This window comes from Leptinotarsa decemlineata, unplaced genomic scaffold (genome assembly GCF_025532065.1).
Source record: "Leptinotarsa decemlineata unplaced genomic scaffold, Ldec_3_MD MMD2_tig00002159_RagTag_RagTag, whole genome shotgun sequence".
In the NCBI taxonomy this organism is placed as follows: Eukaryota; Metazoa; Arthropoda; class Insecta; order Coleoptera; family Chrysomelidae; genus Leptinotarsa; species Leptinotarsa decemlineata.
In genome coordinates, this window is record NW_027412574.1 from 7,233,242 (window position 1) to 7,249,897 (window position 16,656).

Below are 16,656 nucleotides of genomic sequence, written 5' to 3' on the forward strand. Positions count from 1 at the left end.
CTGGGGTACTGAAATATTTATAAAAAAAATGTAACTGAAATACACATGAAAAAATTTTAAGGTAGCCTTAATATACTAGTAAACTCAAGAATCTTATTGCAATATATTACTAAAGATCTTAAGTTATAAATATCAGTAATAAATGTTTCGAAATAAATTCCGCCATCATTAGAAAATTAATTATCAAAATAATTTTTTTAATGTACCTGTTAATATCAGATAAAAACTTTCGTGCGCTACTCGCTATAAGCTGATTTTGAAATACAATTTTGTCAGTCTTAATGAAATTTATTATTCTAACAAGTGTTTTAGTGCATTATTTTCTGAGAATGAAATTAATTAATAATTAGTTTCAAAATATTATATGCTATGGAAAGTGTCAATTTTAATCTACTGAGAGAGTAGATTTTACATTCACTGACCCTTGATACAGACCAAATATATGCAGGCCTAATGCACACTTTAATTATAAAATGTAATTAACTTACCTGATTACTTTCTAGTGTGATTTTGCTTTCTTTGCAGAAAGCTGGTCACTTTCACTTTCTAAACTATCACTGTTAGACATATTTTATTTCTAAAAATTATTTATATCTGTTCATAATTTGCCCCTGAAATTTTCAATAGACAATCAGAAAACTTTTATATAGAGGCCACAATTGTGTAATTTTAAATACAGAACTGGGGTTCTTGTTGCAATTTTCCCAAAACGAAGAAATCTAGATCTGAATAAAAAATAAACAGTACGATGAATAATTAATTCGAAGAAAAGTTGCGATACAAAAAATACAAGTATTTTTTTCTGAAATACTAGAGAAATAAAATAATTATTTACTTTTGCTCCATTTTTATTTTTCACAAAAATAATGTTCTTACTTACTTGAAGTAAACACTCTTCACTAGGTGCGTTTCACTAACCAAGTTGCCGTCATTAAATGACCCAATTTATATTTAACAGGGTGAATATTCACATTTAGTCATTAATGCATAAATGATTCAAGTACAAAGTACCTACAAATTTTCTCAGATATAAATTCAAATAACCCTGTATATTGTATTCTATTGCAAATACCAGTTGATTGCAATAGGACATTTTACAAAAATATTAAGTGAAACAGAGCCAATATTGTACTAAAAAATGTATCACGTTATATCAAACAAAGAATAAATAGAAATATGTACTTTTATTTTACAGAATAAATTCTATTCACAACATAAATAGAAAAAACTAAATATTATTCATTAACAAATTTTCTTAAATATTTTTTCAGACAATAGAAACAAATAAAATCACGGAAAATGTAAAAAAATCAAATGAGAAAAAAATATTCATGAATCTTTGAGAAGTGAATACACCAATTATTAATAGGTACAGGTACTTTATGGAAATTAGTTTTTTCTTTTTAAGAAAAGGAAAAAGTTTCAAGAACAAGAAAATAATATTCAAATGCTAATATAGATATATGAGAAGATAAGTTTATTCATAACATTTTATGGTCTCAAATCACAGCTATATTCTAGAACATAGTATCATCAGAACTTATGAAAATGGAAGTTTTTTTCTTTCTATGGAATTCCAAAAAAATATACCCAACATCTTATACTCAAATGACTGTTTCACAAACATTGCTTTAATTTTAAGTTTATTTCATTAGGTTCTATTTCTTCAAATGATAAGTAGGTTTTCCACGAATGTCATTTAAAAATGAATCTACATTTATGTTCTTGAGAAGAGTCTTGACTTTCTTGTCAGGATATTTTCCCTCACCAGAAGACAACTTCCTTTTTTTTGTACTGAAAAATGAAAAAAAAATCACAATATTAAATGGAATAAAAACAAGTGTTCAAATACACATTTCCCACACATTTGTTGAATTGATTTTTGCATAATTTCAAAACCAGACTAACGATAACAAGAAAGTTACACTTTGAGTTTCATATTATTGGAAAAATCAATTTCTAGCAAGAGGAAAAACGAAACATTTAAAATTATTTGTTTTTGAGCTGTTTATAATATTTTTATATTATGGCCACTTGAAAGTTCAACTGAAATTCACCGCCCACTCAGAACTATCTGCTCTACCTCTCACACATCAGTTTATGACTGGAATTCCTTCTTGAATAGAAAATCAGCAAGGTAGTTTAAAATAAAGATGAGGAAAAATCAGTAAACTATTAATTGTCGTGGGTCGATATTTGTTAAGCACATAATGAGTTATATTCTAGGTGAATCGCACATTAAAAGCCAAGACCTCGTTAAACCTCTTACAAGTCTCCTGTTGATTTCTAATAAATGCCATTCAAGTGGCATGATAGCAGGCTAATGGGAGAACATCATTTTAGTGTAGTGAAATGAAAATATTTCAAATTGTGATACTTGAGAAGCAAAATAGTATGCTGATGGATGTAGCCGTTACTACGTGGTAGGAAATCATAATGAAGAAAAGAGAAATGAAACTTTCTATGTTTTTTACCAGTTTTATTTGTAACTAACGTTACTACAGTTTCGTCCTATAAGGACATTTTCAAACTTACACAATTTATTGTATACAATAAATTGTTAGTTACAAATAAAAGTGGTAAAAAACATAGAAAGTATCATTTCTTTTTTTCTTCAAAATAGTATGATCATCACGAAGTTAAGGAAATGAACGAAAAGCCAATGGCAACGAATCTTGCTCACACCAAAAAATACTAGAATGTGATGGCAAACAGACAAGAATGTTCGGATGTGGAATATAAGCAGTATGACTTTTTAAAATAGAAGCATCCTCAAACACATATTATTCAACAGATTAGATTTGTTTTTCATTAGATAGACATTCTAGAAGGTATAGACTTCAAATTTCATGAGAGTTTTCGTTTCCAGAGACAACTTTTATTTTCAAATGTCAAAAATCGAATAGCGATTTTTTCAATCTGATATCACATATATTTTCACATATTTTATGTTAAAATTAATGTTAGTTATTAAAAACGTTACAGGAAATAAAATCTGAAAAATATGCCATTTAATTATTCCACCAATTCAATTTCAGAACTTTCATCAAAATTCTGACTAATTCACTGGATTCAACAGTTTTTGTTTTGTCACTGTCCAGAATTTCATCAAAATCTGTTCATTAAAAAAGTTATAAAGAAAATTTGATGGTGATGCTGGATGGTGGAGAATCAAGTGGAGTAGTCAAAATTTTGATGAAAGTTCTAAAATTGAATTCGTGGAATGTAAGGAGTGTTTTATTTAAGAAAACAAAAATATTGATGTTCAAAACTGAACGGAATTGACCAGTTATTTGTGAATACTCTGTAAGGGAAGGATTCTAGTTTAATAAAAGAATATCTTGAGAGAGGACTTCTGAAACAAATTCCAGAAACTATTTTTTCAAGAGAAATTCGATTAAATGGAGTTTTTGAAAGACACTGATTTTCAGAAACATTGCAATATCACGAAAACGATTATACAGTGCGAGTCTCTAACATGGAACAAATTCACCAAATCAAAGGTGTTGTTTCTTTCGGAAATATGCTCGGACACGTCGATTAGTATTTTAAATTGCCTTTATTTTAATGCAAAAAAAATAATACAGTGTGTCTCAAACATGAGATATGACGTCATCGATAATTTTTTAAATGACAACCCTGTTTTTTAATGACTTTTATTAAAGGGTTCAACAAGTTGCACATGCCTGCCAAATTTCCTTGTCCTTCAAAAGATATTCAACAAACATTATCTAATTCAAAAAATGAATTCAATTCAATAGTCTTTCTTTAACAAGTGTTCAAAATGTTGTCCATTAACTAACTGACAATACCCTAAACGTAACTGAAACTCGTTTTGAACATTTCTGATTACTTCGCCGGAAATCAGCCTACACTCCTGTCTTATTCGTTCTTTTAAATCCTCAATATTTGCCGGCTTGGTCTTAAAAACTTTACTCTTCTAGTAAACACATAAAAAAAAAGTCCAAATGTGTTAAATCCGGAGACCTAGGTGGCCATTCATAGGGTCCTCTTCTGCCAATCCATCTGCCTGGAAATACATCATTCAGGTACTCACGGACAGGTCTTGGAAAATGAGGAGGCGCGCCGTCCTGTTGAAACCAGATGTTTCTATTCGGGACGTCAGCTTCTATAGGAGAAGGGAACAAAATAGCCAAATTCGGAATTCTAAATATCTTGCTCCAGTAAGATTTTCTTGGAAGAAAATCGGTCCTATAACTCGATCACCAACAATCCCTACCCAAACATTGACTTTTTCTGGATGATAAGTGTGGCTTCCGCTTATCCAGTGTGGCTTTCTGTCTGCCCAATAACGACAATTTTGACGATTTACCACACCATTCAACATAAACGTTGATTCGTTAGAAAATAGAACGTTTTCTTTTTGTACAACATTCCTGTCTAATAGATCCATCATTTGTTTGTCTTCTATCTGGATCATCTTCAGTGAGTTCCTGGAGAATTGTTATTTTATATGGATAACATTTTTCTGCTTTACGCCCTCTTGCCACTGAAGACTGGCTAGTTTCGAATTCCCTAGCTATTTGCCTAGTGGGGACATGGGGATTTTCTTCAACAGAGAGAAGAACATTTATTTTGACCTCTTCACTGAGCGCACTCCGACGATGATTATTTGTTTTTCTTAAATGCCCATTTTCCCGGAACTGTTTTTCGATCTTGCTTACGGTACTTCGCGATATGGGTGGTAAATCAGGATACTTCTCTCTGAATAAATGGGTAACTTCATTTTGTGTTCTTGTCCTATCTCCGTAGCCAATCATCATTAGAATTTCAATCTTATGTGTTTCAGTTAAGTACGGCATTTTACTAATGGTGAACAACAAACTGTGAAACGACTAACAGTTTTTGTGCACAAATATGATTGGAATGCGATACTACTCTCCTTACTTTTTTTTGATAACTTTTTTATGACAATGTCACTGTCATGTATTCCTGACATTCTAAGCATTTATTGAAGGTAGACTATTGAATTGAATTCATTTTTTGAATTAAATAATGATTGTTAAATATTTTTTAAAGGACAAGGAGTAAAACATTGAAATTTGGCAGGCATGTGCAACTTGTGGAACCCTTTAATAAAAGTCACTAAAAAACAGAGTTGTCATTTAAAAAAATTATCGATAAGTAATATCTCATATTTGAGACACACCGTATAATTTTTTTTGCATGAAAATAAGGGCACTCTTAAATGCTAATCGACGTGTCCAAGCATATTTCCGAAAGAAACAACACCTTTGATTTAGTGAATTTGTTCTATGTTATAGACTCGCACTGTATTTAGGTAGATACATAACCAGTTAGGATATGAAAATTCAACTTTTCTGGAGAAGCAGCAAGCAAGGAATGTGCAAATGTTCATTATAGGGAAAATAACAATAATTCAATACTATATCTACTATATCTATATTGTTTTATATATATACAGTGTCACCGATAAAGTCCGCATCAAATGGGAAACTTTTTTATTTATCGTTTTATGTGAAATTTGATTTTGGCAGTAGATTTTGCTTAAGAAATGATGTCAAATGGCGTCTACAAAATAGGTCACGTGATTTCCTTAACCTGTCAAAATTGACATTTAAAAAAAGAAACATCGAAAAATGACATTATTCTTCAAAATATCCAAAAATATCAAAGGATAAAAACATTTTCTTTTGTTATTTTATACCCACACACCAAGTTTCAAACCCATAATAAGTATTTTATATTTTTACTATTTTTCCGCATTCCTGCTTTTTCTACTTTTCAAAATTTAAGCACACCTGTACTAAATCATTTATTTTAACTAAACTCGTCACCGAATTTCTTTTTTTGTAATATAATACAGAAATGTAGTGTATTTAATGTCGTGAGTCTTTTTTTCGTGTTTTTTGCTATTAGGTATAGGTACATGTTTATTTTCAGTTCCTTTTAATTAAGATTAAATTCCACTGTATTTTTTGTTAAAAAAACAATAAACACTCTAAGATATTGTTTCCTAATGTTCCGTTTGGTTCTAATTCATATTGTGAGGCCATTTGCTCATTAAAAAACTCAAGTACTGTATAGTTTTGAAAGCCCCGTTGAAACTAGATGAACATTGCATCAAGTTTGACAACTTTTATTTTTCAAAATTTGTTTTTAACATCAAAGAGGCTCTTAAAATATTATTATATTACAAAAAAAAAATTCTGTGACGAGTCTAGTTAAAATAAATGATTTAGTACAGGTGTGCTTAAATTTTGATAAGTAGAAAAAGCAGGATTGCGGAAAAATAGTGAAAATATAAAATACTTATTATGGGTTTGAAACTTGGTGTGTGGGTATAAAATTACAAAAGAAAATGTTTTTATCCTTTGATATTTTTGGATATTTTGAAGAATAATGTCATTTTTCGATGTTTCTTTTTTTAAATGTCAATTTTGACAGGTTAAGGAAATCACGTGACCTATTTTGTAGACGCCATTTGACATAATTTTTTAAGCAAAATCTACTGCCAAAATCAAATTTCACATAAAACGATAAATAAAGTTTCCCATTTGATGCGGACTTTATCGGTGACACTGTATATATATATATATATATATATATATATATATATATATATATATATATATATATATATATATAATATATATATATATATATATATATATATATATATATATATATATATATATATATATATATAATATATATATATATATATATATATATATATATATATATATATATATATATATAAAACAATATTTCAATTATTCCTAGAAATGAACAAATCTATGAACATTTCACCAGAAATAACTCTCAACTACATCAACCATATAGTAGATTGACAGTATCAAAGAATCACCCCATGTGCATTGGGGTTAAGCTATACAACAAGCTTGGTGAGGACATTAAATCCTCAAATATCTATGTCTTTAAAAGGCAACTCAAGATTTTTCTATTGCAAAAAGCATACTACTCTGTGGATGAGTTTCTCCTTGAATCCTAATTTGATTGTAGCTTATCAACTTTTTTTTTATGTATGTTTTATATTGACTTTTTTATGTTTGTTTGACCTGTTGAATCGGTCAGTATTTTATGATGATGTTATGTTTTTTTGGTCTAATGTGATTGTGAAGGAAAAATGATTCAATAAATGTTTTGATTGATTGATTATATAACTGGGTATGAACAGAGCAACAAAAAAATGGATAGAAAAAAATAGATGATAGAATATACTTTGAGAGTCTAAAAAATTATTATCAACATCGTACACATAAATACACACATAAGAATGTATACATGATTAGTAGTGATTTTTATTCTACATTGTATGCATGTATGTTTTTGCTGTCGATTAACATGCCCCACAACAAAATCCCATTATGGTTGAGATTAAATTTCAACAAAATAATGATATTTCAGAACATTTATATCATATCACTAGATAAACTTCACTGTCAAGTTTTTTGTTGTACCACTCATGTCACATTCCCAATCAAATGTATTACCTAGTTATACCTAGAAATTTATTAGTATGACACTTTTCCAAACAATTGTTTCTGATATGGAGATCGCATATGGTAATCAGTACCTTAAAACAAGTCAACCAGACACAATCATAAGTGAGACTTGGTAAAACAGAACACAACACACAAGAATTGCGACAATGCTTTTCTATATACAAAACAGTCCCCCCTCTCATCTTTCGAACGGGCAAGATATCAAGTTGGACATAATTTTTTTGGAAGGGAACCATTTTAGTACTTTTTGATAAAAAAGCCAATAGTGTGACATCACTGGCCGCCAAGAGGGTGTTATCGACTTTTTTAATGGAACGGGAGATCTTGTGATAGCTCGTTTGATAGGTATTTCAATTCTCTACCCAAACTTTTTCATTTATATAAATTAGATCAGCTATTCATGAGTAATAATTACTAGTTTAATATTGCTTTGAAGGGTCTGAAGAAAAAAATTATTTAAAACTCCACCTTGAGAGGGGCTATTTACGACCTCACTACAGAGTTGGCACCATCAAGAAATTTTCTCTTTGATACTTTCAACATATTGACTTTCAATCTCCTAGTGTTTTGGAAAACATGCGAGGTCAATCTAGATAACAAAGTTGATGAATAAAAGTACTTAACGTATGCCTACCAGATTTCACAGGTCTTAGAAATGCACATTACAAACCCCTCAAAAGTCTTCGAATAACTTTTATGAACTAAGTGATTATAGAGAATATAAAAGAGTGACGAAAAAATGGGCGTGGTGCAAAAATAGTGCATTAGTTATTCAAAATATTTTTAAGGAAAATCTATAAGAAATATATATTCAGTTGAAAAAATCTTTGTTCATCTTTCAATTTCATTGTGGTAAAACTAAATAATTAACGAATTCAAAATTAATTTGTATAGTAAGGAATTAACAAAGTTGTGAAAATACCAAAAGAACTATTTAAAATATGTTCAAAATATCCCTCATTTGTACCAAACATAAAATGTTCAATAGGCATAAAATGAGCATTCCAATATATAATTTGATGTGGAAGGAGAACATATCACTGGTACATCCAGTGTACTAACTTAGACTTTGAATCATCACATATTCCATACCTACGACTATCTATATATTATGATCAATATTATATGGACCATTTTTGTCCTCATATTTGTCGACTAGTTTGTACATTACAGCCTCTATACATTGCAATAATTCACTATTATTATCTTATCAATTTCCCAAAAATATGAATATTCTCCAAATAAAATTGAAAAGAAAGAGAAGTCAGAACCTACCTTCTTGGCGATTGTGACCTATCCTGATCTTCTTTTCCTGTAGATGCAAAATTCATCAAATCATCATCTACAGGTGTCTCTGTAGATAAACTACAATTCGACTTCCCTCCTAAATTTTTAACAATAGCATCATTTGCAGTGAACGTGCCAATTTCAGGGCAAATTTTCTTCATATTTTCACTGTTATCATCCTTATCTTCTTCAAGAACAGATTCGTAAACATTTTTTTCCTTTATAATAACCACATCTCTAATTATAATTTTTGGTGACTCATTTTGTTCACATTTTTTTTTGGTGTCACTTAAATTTTCCTCTGATGGAATATCAAGTAAAGTATAAAAAGTTGAAAATTTCAGAGGTACATCAATTTCTTCTCCCAATCCTTCTAAATATACTTTTCCAATAAAGGTCTTAGGGGGAAGCTGGTTCATTTGGTTAGTGTTTGAAGTGTCCATAACGTTCTCCATGTCAAAGATAATATGCGTGTCTTCCCCCTCAAAAGTCTTTGTGTCATAAGTTTCCCTTACCAATGTATCAATTTGAGAAGAACTGCAGTCTATAATTTGACCTTCTTTAATATCTCTTTCAATCTTCTTTTTGGGGCTTTTATTGTGTATTAAGTGGATTCCTCGTTCTTTCATTCCTTCAATTAAATTTTGGGCTTCTACATCGGATGTAGATTTGTCACTTTGAGTAACATTTTCCTGTGTTTTGCTTGATTCACTTTTACTTTCATTTTTATTTGTCTCAAGAATTATGTCCGTCGAAGAATCAGAATCTGAACTGATAATTGGTTTAGGTTTTCTGATTTGTACTATTTTTTTAGGCGAATCAGATTTACGTGGTTTTTTACGAACACACAAGCTTGGGATTGGCTTTATTTTGAATTTTCCGTTGATTTGCTTTTTCTTAGGTGGGGTAGCCATTTTTTTTGTTCCACAGTTGTCTTTTAATTTGCTTATCATTCTTTGCCGTTTTTCTTCCAATTCCTTCGACACTGAAGATTGACCATCCAATAAGGCTTTACGTGGATTTTTTGATTTGGCCAAAAATTGATTGTTTTCTTCAACACTTTTTTGGGTTGGGGTCGATTCTTTTTGATTTTGAGGTTCTGTACACTGAGACACTTTTCCAGATACCTGAAAACTGTTTTTGGAGTCTTCTACACTTTTACCGCCTTTTTCGAAAATAACCTTTGATGTTTTTTTTGTACATGATTCCAATACATTTTTTTGTGTTTCTTTCTCCCCGGACACTCTAGATTCAGCGGGAGGATCAGATATTTTTCCTATTTTTTTAGTCACTTCAATTTTTTTTGATGACTTTCTAGTTTTTTCTAAAGAATTCTTAGATTCATGAATGATTGCTTTCACATCTATCTCTTCCTCACTAACCTCTTCAGAAAGACTTTCGTCTTTTGATTCTTTTTCTGGTTTTTGTTTTTCATCTTCAAACAATTTCTTTTTTTTGTTGGAAGTTTTTGCAATAGTCTTCTTGGTGGAAAGTCTTCTCTTAACAATTTTATTCTCAGTTTTTGTTGAACAAGAATCTCCAGGTGATTTTTTAATTTTAAGAGAACTTTTCATATCTTTCACTTCAACTGGTTTACTTGCCAGGGTTTGTATACTTTCATCTGAATTTTTTAATTTATTAACTATTTTAGAATCTAATTTTTTTTTGTCCGCAGAATTCTTTCTAGAAACAGCCTTCAAATCTCTCTTGATAGTTTCATGAGAAACACTTCTATTTCTCAGTGAATATGTCCTTTTAGGGGTTTCAGCTTCCTTCTTTTTCAATATCACAGTATCATTGCTGCCTTTTTCACACCAGTGACTATCACTGGCTTCAGTTATACTATCAGAAGTACTAGTGGAACTATCAGGAGATTCTGATACTTCTCTTTTCATCAAATTCAAGTTCTTCTTTCCAATAACATTTTTATTGAACATACTTTTAACCTGATCAACAGGTGTAGGATTCTTTTCGACTTCACGTAATTGAGCTTCCAACGACCTATTCTGCTCGTTGTCAGAGGGTTGATAATATGAACTACTAGTTGAATAGTCTGTAGGCCTGTTTGAAAATGGTGAGGTTAGATCCACCATAGGAGTGAATGGTGGAAAATTAGGAGTTATTGGTATACTAGGTGTAGGTATAGAACCAATATCTATACCTTTGAGGTTATCTTCTAGCATCTTGGTGAAAGGAGTGAAGTTAAGAGAGCTCAAGTTCATGTCCGATGGAGTTGTTAGTCCAGGTGTCTTTGGAATCACCTGATCTTTCATAGGTGTTTCCAACAGAGACATGATATTTCTGTTGGCATTAACAGATTGGGCAGTGCTTTCTCTCATCGTTTCGGGAGTTTCAAATTTCTCTTTATTCTCATTGTTGTCGCTTTTAGTATTGGCATTATCAGGTTTTATTTGATCGGATTTTGAGTTGGATACTGCAATTATTTCAGAAAGTTTTTCCTTGCACTTGATATCTGCAGATTTTGTACTTTTTTCTGCTTCTTCAGCAAGTTTCTCATCACAAACTTCTTGTTTCTCAGGTGTTTGAAGGGCTGCTTCCACAAGGGCGGCATTTTGTTCTGTTGTATTCAGCAATTCGGAGTTTTCAACTTTCTTCTTAGTTTTCTTGGTTGAAAGCAGTTTTTTTTGTTTTGGTTTTAATGTTTCTTTATTGCTAGTTCGTTTCCTGGTTCCAAATGAGGTATTCCGTTTTTCCTTAGGTTTAGAACAAGAGGTTTCTCTGTCAGCTTGCTCACAAACGGCTCTCAAGTCAGCATCCCATGTTCGGGTGTCTTTAAATAGTAATTTGGCAGCTTGCTTTTTATGAACAAACTGAGGGGACTTGCTTTCTGGTTTAGATGTTGAACTTTTTTTGTGTGTAGATGTTATTTTTGGAGGGGAAGAGAAGTCTAAGTTACGAATATGGGATCCACTTTTGGGAGTTGTTCTTCTTATCGGTTGGACAGGAGGTGGTGTACAAGTAGTGGGCATACTACGACCTGATGTTTGCACTCTTCCAATTTCTCTCTGTTCATCAGATTGTGTGTTATCTTTCGAATTCTCAAGCTTGCTTCGTTCAGGACTAATTGCTTTTGCAGTAATTATATCTGCAGATGAGCTCGATGAAGTGGCAGTATTTGTAGATTTTGGATAATGAACCTTTTTTAGCCCTGTTTTTAATTTAACATCTTCTGTATTGTTGAGTTTCAAATATTCACTGAGATCTGCTGATATTTCAATTCTTTGCTTTGGAATTTTAGGTAATAATACTTTTCGTTTATTAACTGGTGCTGTAACAATACAAATCATTAAATCAAAGGTAATGAACTTAAAATATTTTTTTTGAGGTTCAAAAGTGTTCATTTTAATAACAATAATAAAAATAATAATATTGGTTAATGTCATAGAATTACAAGAAATATTGACAGTCACAATGTGTAAGATACGTTATAAAACATTCATGAAGTACAAATATTGGTACACCAAAATTAACAGACACGTTGGACAAATGATGAGATACATTTTTTTTTCTGATTGATTCGGCCGTTACTTGATGAAGATCCATAGTAGTTTCAAAAACTACACCTCACGATTTGATCTCCACTAACTTCATTTGAAAAATATATCACAAATGTTTCGCTAGCACAGTAGATTTCATTCATTCACTTTCATTCGAATCACTTGAGAAAGCTACTGTGCTAACGAAACATGTTGTGATATCTTTTTCAAATAAAGATACTTGTTAAAGTCATTGGGAGGCAAGGAATGAAATAAAAACAATGATAGTTTCAAGTTTGAATAAGTGGATTATTCAAATGAGTTTCAGATCAACCAGGAGATAATAGAATAATTTGATGGTTTTGTACTCAGTCCTTTTTTCAAATAAAGCCATTCTATGAGGTGATATTCTCGATCCATTGGATGAACACACATTCATGACACTTACTGTGTATTTACTATATTTCTTATGATAATAATAATGTTTATTCACCATATTGATAACATTTATGTAACAGAAATTGGGTAAACAAGCGTAGGCATCACAGAAGCAACATTTCTGAAAAAAATGATCCTTGTGTGTGATACTGCCAAAATTTAAATTATATCTAACTATAACTAAAATAAGTATTCGATACGATGAATAGAATTACTAGGAAAATAAACTATATACATAATATGAGTTGGTTTAATTCTCACTTGTAGAAGTCATATTGTATTTTAGTATTTTTTTAGAAAGTTTGCTGATAAATAATTTGATAAAAATGTGTTTGATCAGAATTCTTTAGCCAGTTTTTTAGTTCTTTCCTAAATTTGAATTTATTTTGTTTAATTATTATTTGTATTTTTTTCGGCAATATTCTCCAGATCTTTGGGGCAAGATAACTACAGTGTCTTTGGCCAACCAATTTTTGGAATCTTTCTCCCAGGTATTATACATGTGTTCCACTGGTTTTATTTTTATTTTGTTCTCAACGACTTTTAAAATAATCTTCAGGCAGTATAGCAGCCGTTTTTAAATAAGACATCACTGGAGAACTTTCTACCTTTGTCTAACAAAAGTAAAGTATCCAGACATCTCAAGTGAGTATCCTTAATACCTCTCCAACCTATAATACCATAAGAGAGTTGCGATTGAAACAAACCGTAATACACTGTAGTCATAAAGAGAATTTCAAGCCATTGTTTCAATAGTTTGAAGCGAAACAAAAATCCTCGTGATTTTTAAGTTAGATAAAATGCGTGTGAATCACATTTCATGTGTCGATCGATCATTAAACCAAGGTATTTGATTGAGGTACTTCCTGGAATAGATAACTTTTGAATAATAATTAATGAACTCATGTTCGGTAGTTTATTGGCGTAAGAGGTAAACGGTAGATATTTTGTGTTTTCTACGTTCAAAGTAAATTTGTTATGATGAAACCATTTTATATATTTTTTTAATCTCTTTCTGATTTTATCTTGAGGTCTTGCCATGTATTCACATTATAAAAAATTGCTGTGTCGTCTGCAAAACTGAGAATGATTCTTTCAGAACGCATTTTCAATACACTATTTATATAGATAATGAATAGTATTGAACCCAAGACCGTAACTTGACGAACTTCATAAGTACCTAATTGTTTTCGGACTATTTTTTTTTTCCATCGATGTAAACTATTTGTCTTCAATTACTCAAATAGGAATTAACAGTTCATATGTTCTGCCCCGTATGCCTATGTTTTCTAATTTCTCGGGTATTCTTTTATGGCAAACAGAATCAAACGCTTTGGATAGATCGACAAAAATAGATAATGCAGGTTTTAATTGAAGTCGAAACTTGTGCGAGCTAATGACTAGCGAGATCTTACCTTTTAACGTGTGATTCCTAACACGGGTTGGACGATAGCAAGTGAAAATCGATCATTCAGCCTGCGGCTTGAACCATCGACAGACACATCAGCTTATTGAGTGAGCGAACAAAGCACCCACGTCGAACCGCCTAGCTAACAACCGACCATCTGTAATTAGCAATCTGAAGTCAATCTCCATTTTTGTGTAGTGGTATAATGACACCAATTTTTAAGATATCGGGAAAAATTCCGTTTTCTAAGGACGAGTTGGCAATGTGGGTGAGAGGGCCTACAATAAGCTCTGAAATATTTTTCAACATTTGCATATTTATACCATCATTTCCTGGACATCTATTTGTTTTTAACTTCTTTATATGTTTGACATTTCCTCTGCACTCGTCGGATACATCAATATACTTTTGTCATGACACTCTATAATATCCTTAAATGCTATCGGTGCATTAATTTTGTTTGCGAGTTTGTAACCTACTTTGCTATAGTGTCCATTGAATGCATTAGAAATTTCTAGTTTTTCGTATATCATATTTTGGTTTTCTAATCTAATTTTATCAATATATCTTTGGGGTCTCGTTCTGATACAGACTTCTTCTTCTTCTTTCATAGAGGTTTGGATTTATCTCATTTTTCTTTATTTCACTTTCAAAAAAAACTTTTTTTGCTGCTTTGAACAGGTTGCTCAGTTTATTTTTATAATCATTATAAAGTCTTTCAATTTGTAAATTGTCAGGATTATCCAGTAAACGTTTGTGTAAAACATTTTTTTTTGTAATATGGATGTCAGTATTCTTTGTGTTATCCATTTCTTTCTTATATTACTCTTGTTTTTGACTCACTTCAGTGGTAATTTAATTAATATAAAACTTCTATTTGTTGACGAATATTTCACACTTCATATTGACATTATTCTCTTCATAGATGTTATTACACGTTTCTTTTTGTAAATCTAACTTCAATTTTGGGTAGTTGGTGTATTTTTCTATTCCTTTCGTTGTGTTATGTGTGTTATTACCCCCTATTTCTACCATGGTCATAGATCTTTATTTGCTCCAGTTACATATAATGTACATATATAAACTCCGAGGAGTGTGGAACATGTCAGTAGTAAATAACAACTAAATAACAAATCAAAGTTTTACATTCCTAATGAGCTATTAGACAATGTGTATTGATTTTAACGAAGAAATGGTCTAGACATGTAGAACTATCCGGTTGTGTTATATATGAAATGTACCCAAAGTATTTAAAGTTGCTTTTATATTATTCAGTATGGTCAATTTCTTTTAATATATTGATGTTTAAATCACCTGTTATTATATAATCGGCGTTGTTGATATTTTGCATATAGTTGAAAAAATGGTCATTGAATTCATTAGGACATGAATTTGGGGATCTATATATAGATGAGAGGATCAGTGTCTTATTTTTGCACTTTATTTTAATTTGAAGTATCTTTGTTTGCCAAACATTTTTGAATGCTCGTAGTTGGAATTTTTCCTGATGATCACTACTCCATCATTTGTATTGAGTGTATTAAGTGTGTCATAACCAACGATATGAAATGTGATTGCGTCAGGTATAATGAAAGTTTCTGTTAATACAATTATATTGAAATTGATTTTAATACTAGTCATATATATATATATATATATATATATATATATATATATATATATATATATATATATATATATATATATATATATATATATATATATATATAGATTTTTTTATATAGATAGATATAGATCTTTAGATTTTTTTCCTTTTTCTACATATAGATCGAAATCTGTCAATTTTTGTATCCTTACGGCATTTTTTGGTTCATTTTGATATCCCTGAATGAAAGAATCCATTGATTCAATTTTCAAGCAAATATCCGTCTTATGATGTTGTATGACTAGGAGTACTCTTGAGTGGAATATTTTCGGTTGGTAGTTAAGAAATTTCTAAATTCTGTCTGGAAAACTTCCTGAACACCGATGGGGTTGGTGTACAAGGAGCACGTTTGTTTTTCTGAACTTTCTACTTCAGCTTCTCTTTCCCTCTTCAATTCCTCCGGTGTGTATATGCGACCGTTGACGTGTAGTTTATTGCCTCTGATGAAGCAGTTTCCACTGTTGTCTGCTTAGCTAAATTTAAGTGCCTTCTCAATAATGTATGGTCATAAAAATGTTTTTCTTTTTAGATTTTCTTTCCAATTTCTCATTTTTATTCATTAGATGTGAGTTTTCTTTTTCTAACTGGACAATTTTTGACTAGAGTCGTACTTCTACAGCTTCGATGATCAATTTCAATTCCTGTTTAGTTCTCTTTAATTCTTCCAAAATTATTTCATTAGTAATGGACATTCTTATCAGTCACAATTTCTCCTTTTAATAACGTTTTATTTTCTGTGCAAACCGAATACCAAACGTGGTCTAAAATAGGATACTCCGATTTAAAAAATTTACCTCGTGTTATGGGGCAAATATGATTCACAATTTGTCACTTTTTTAAACGGTAGCG

At 30.8% G+C, this 16,656-nt stretch overlaps 1 protein-coding gene across 1 annotated transcript in view; it reads right to left on the reverse strand.

Annotated features, from left to right (window-relative positions):
• Positions 1-1,456: 1,456 nt before the first annotated feature.
• LOC111510668 (uncharacterized) overlaps positions 1,457-16,656 on the reverse strand; it is a 30,827-nt gene continuing 15,627 nt past the window's right edge. The window contains exons 9-10 of the mRNA XM_023166599.2: positions 8,787-12,087; positions 1,457-1,794 (exon numbers count right to left, since the gene is read on the reverse strand). Coding sequence (XP_023022367.2) covers positions 1,659-1,794; positions 8,787-12,087 — 3,437 coding nt within the window. The 3' untranslated portion in view covers positions 1,457-1,658. The remainder of the gene's footprint in view (positions 1,795-8,786; positions 12,088-16,656) is intronic.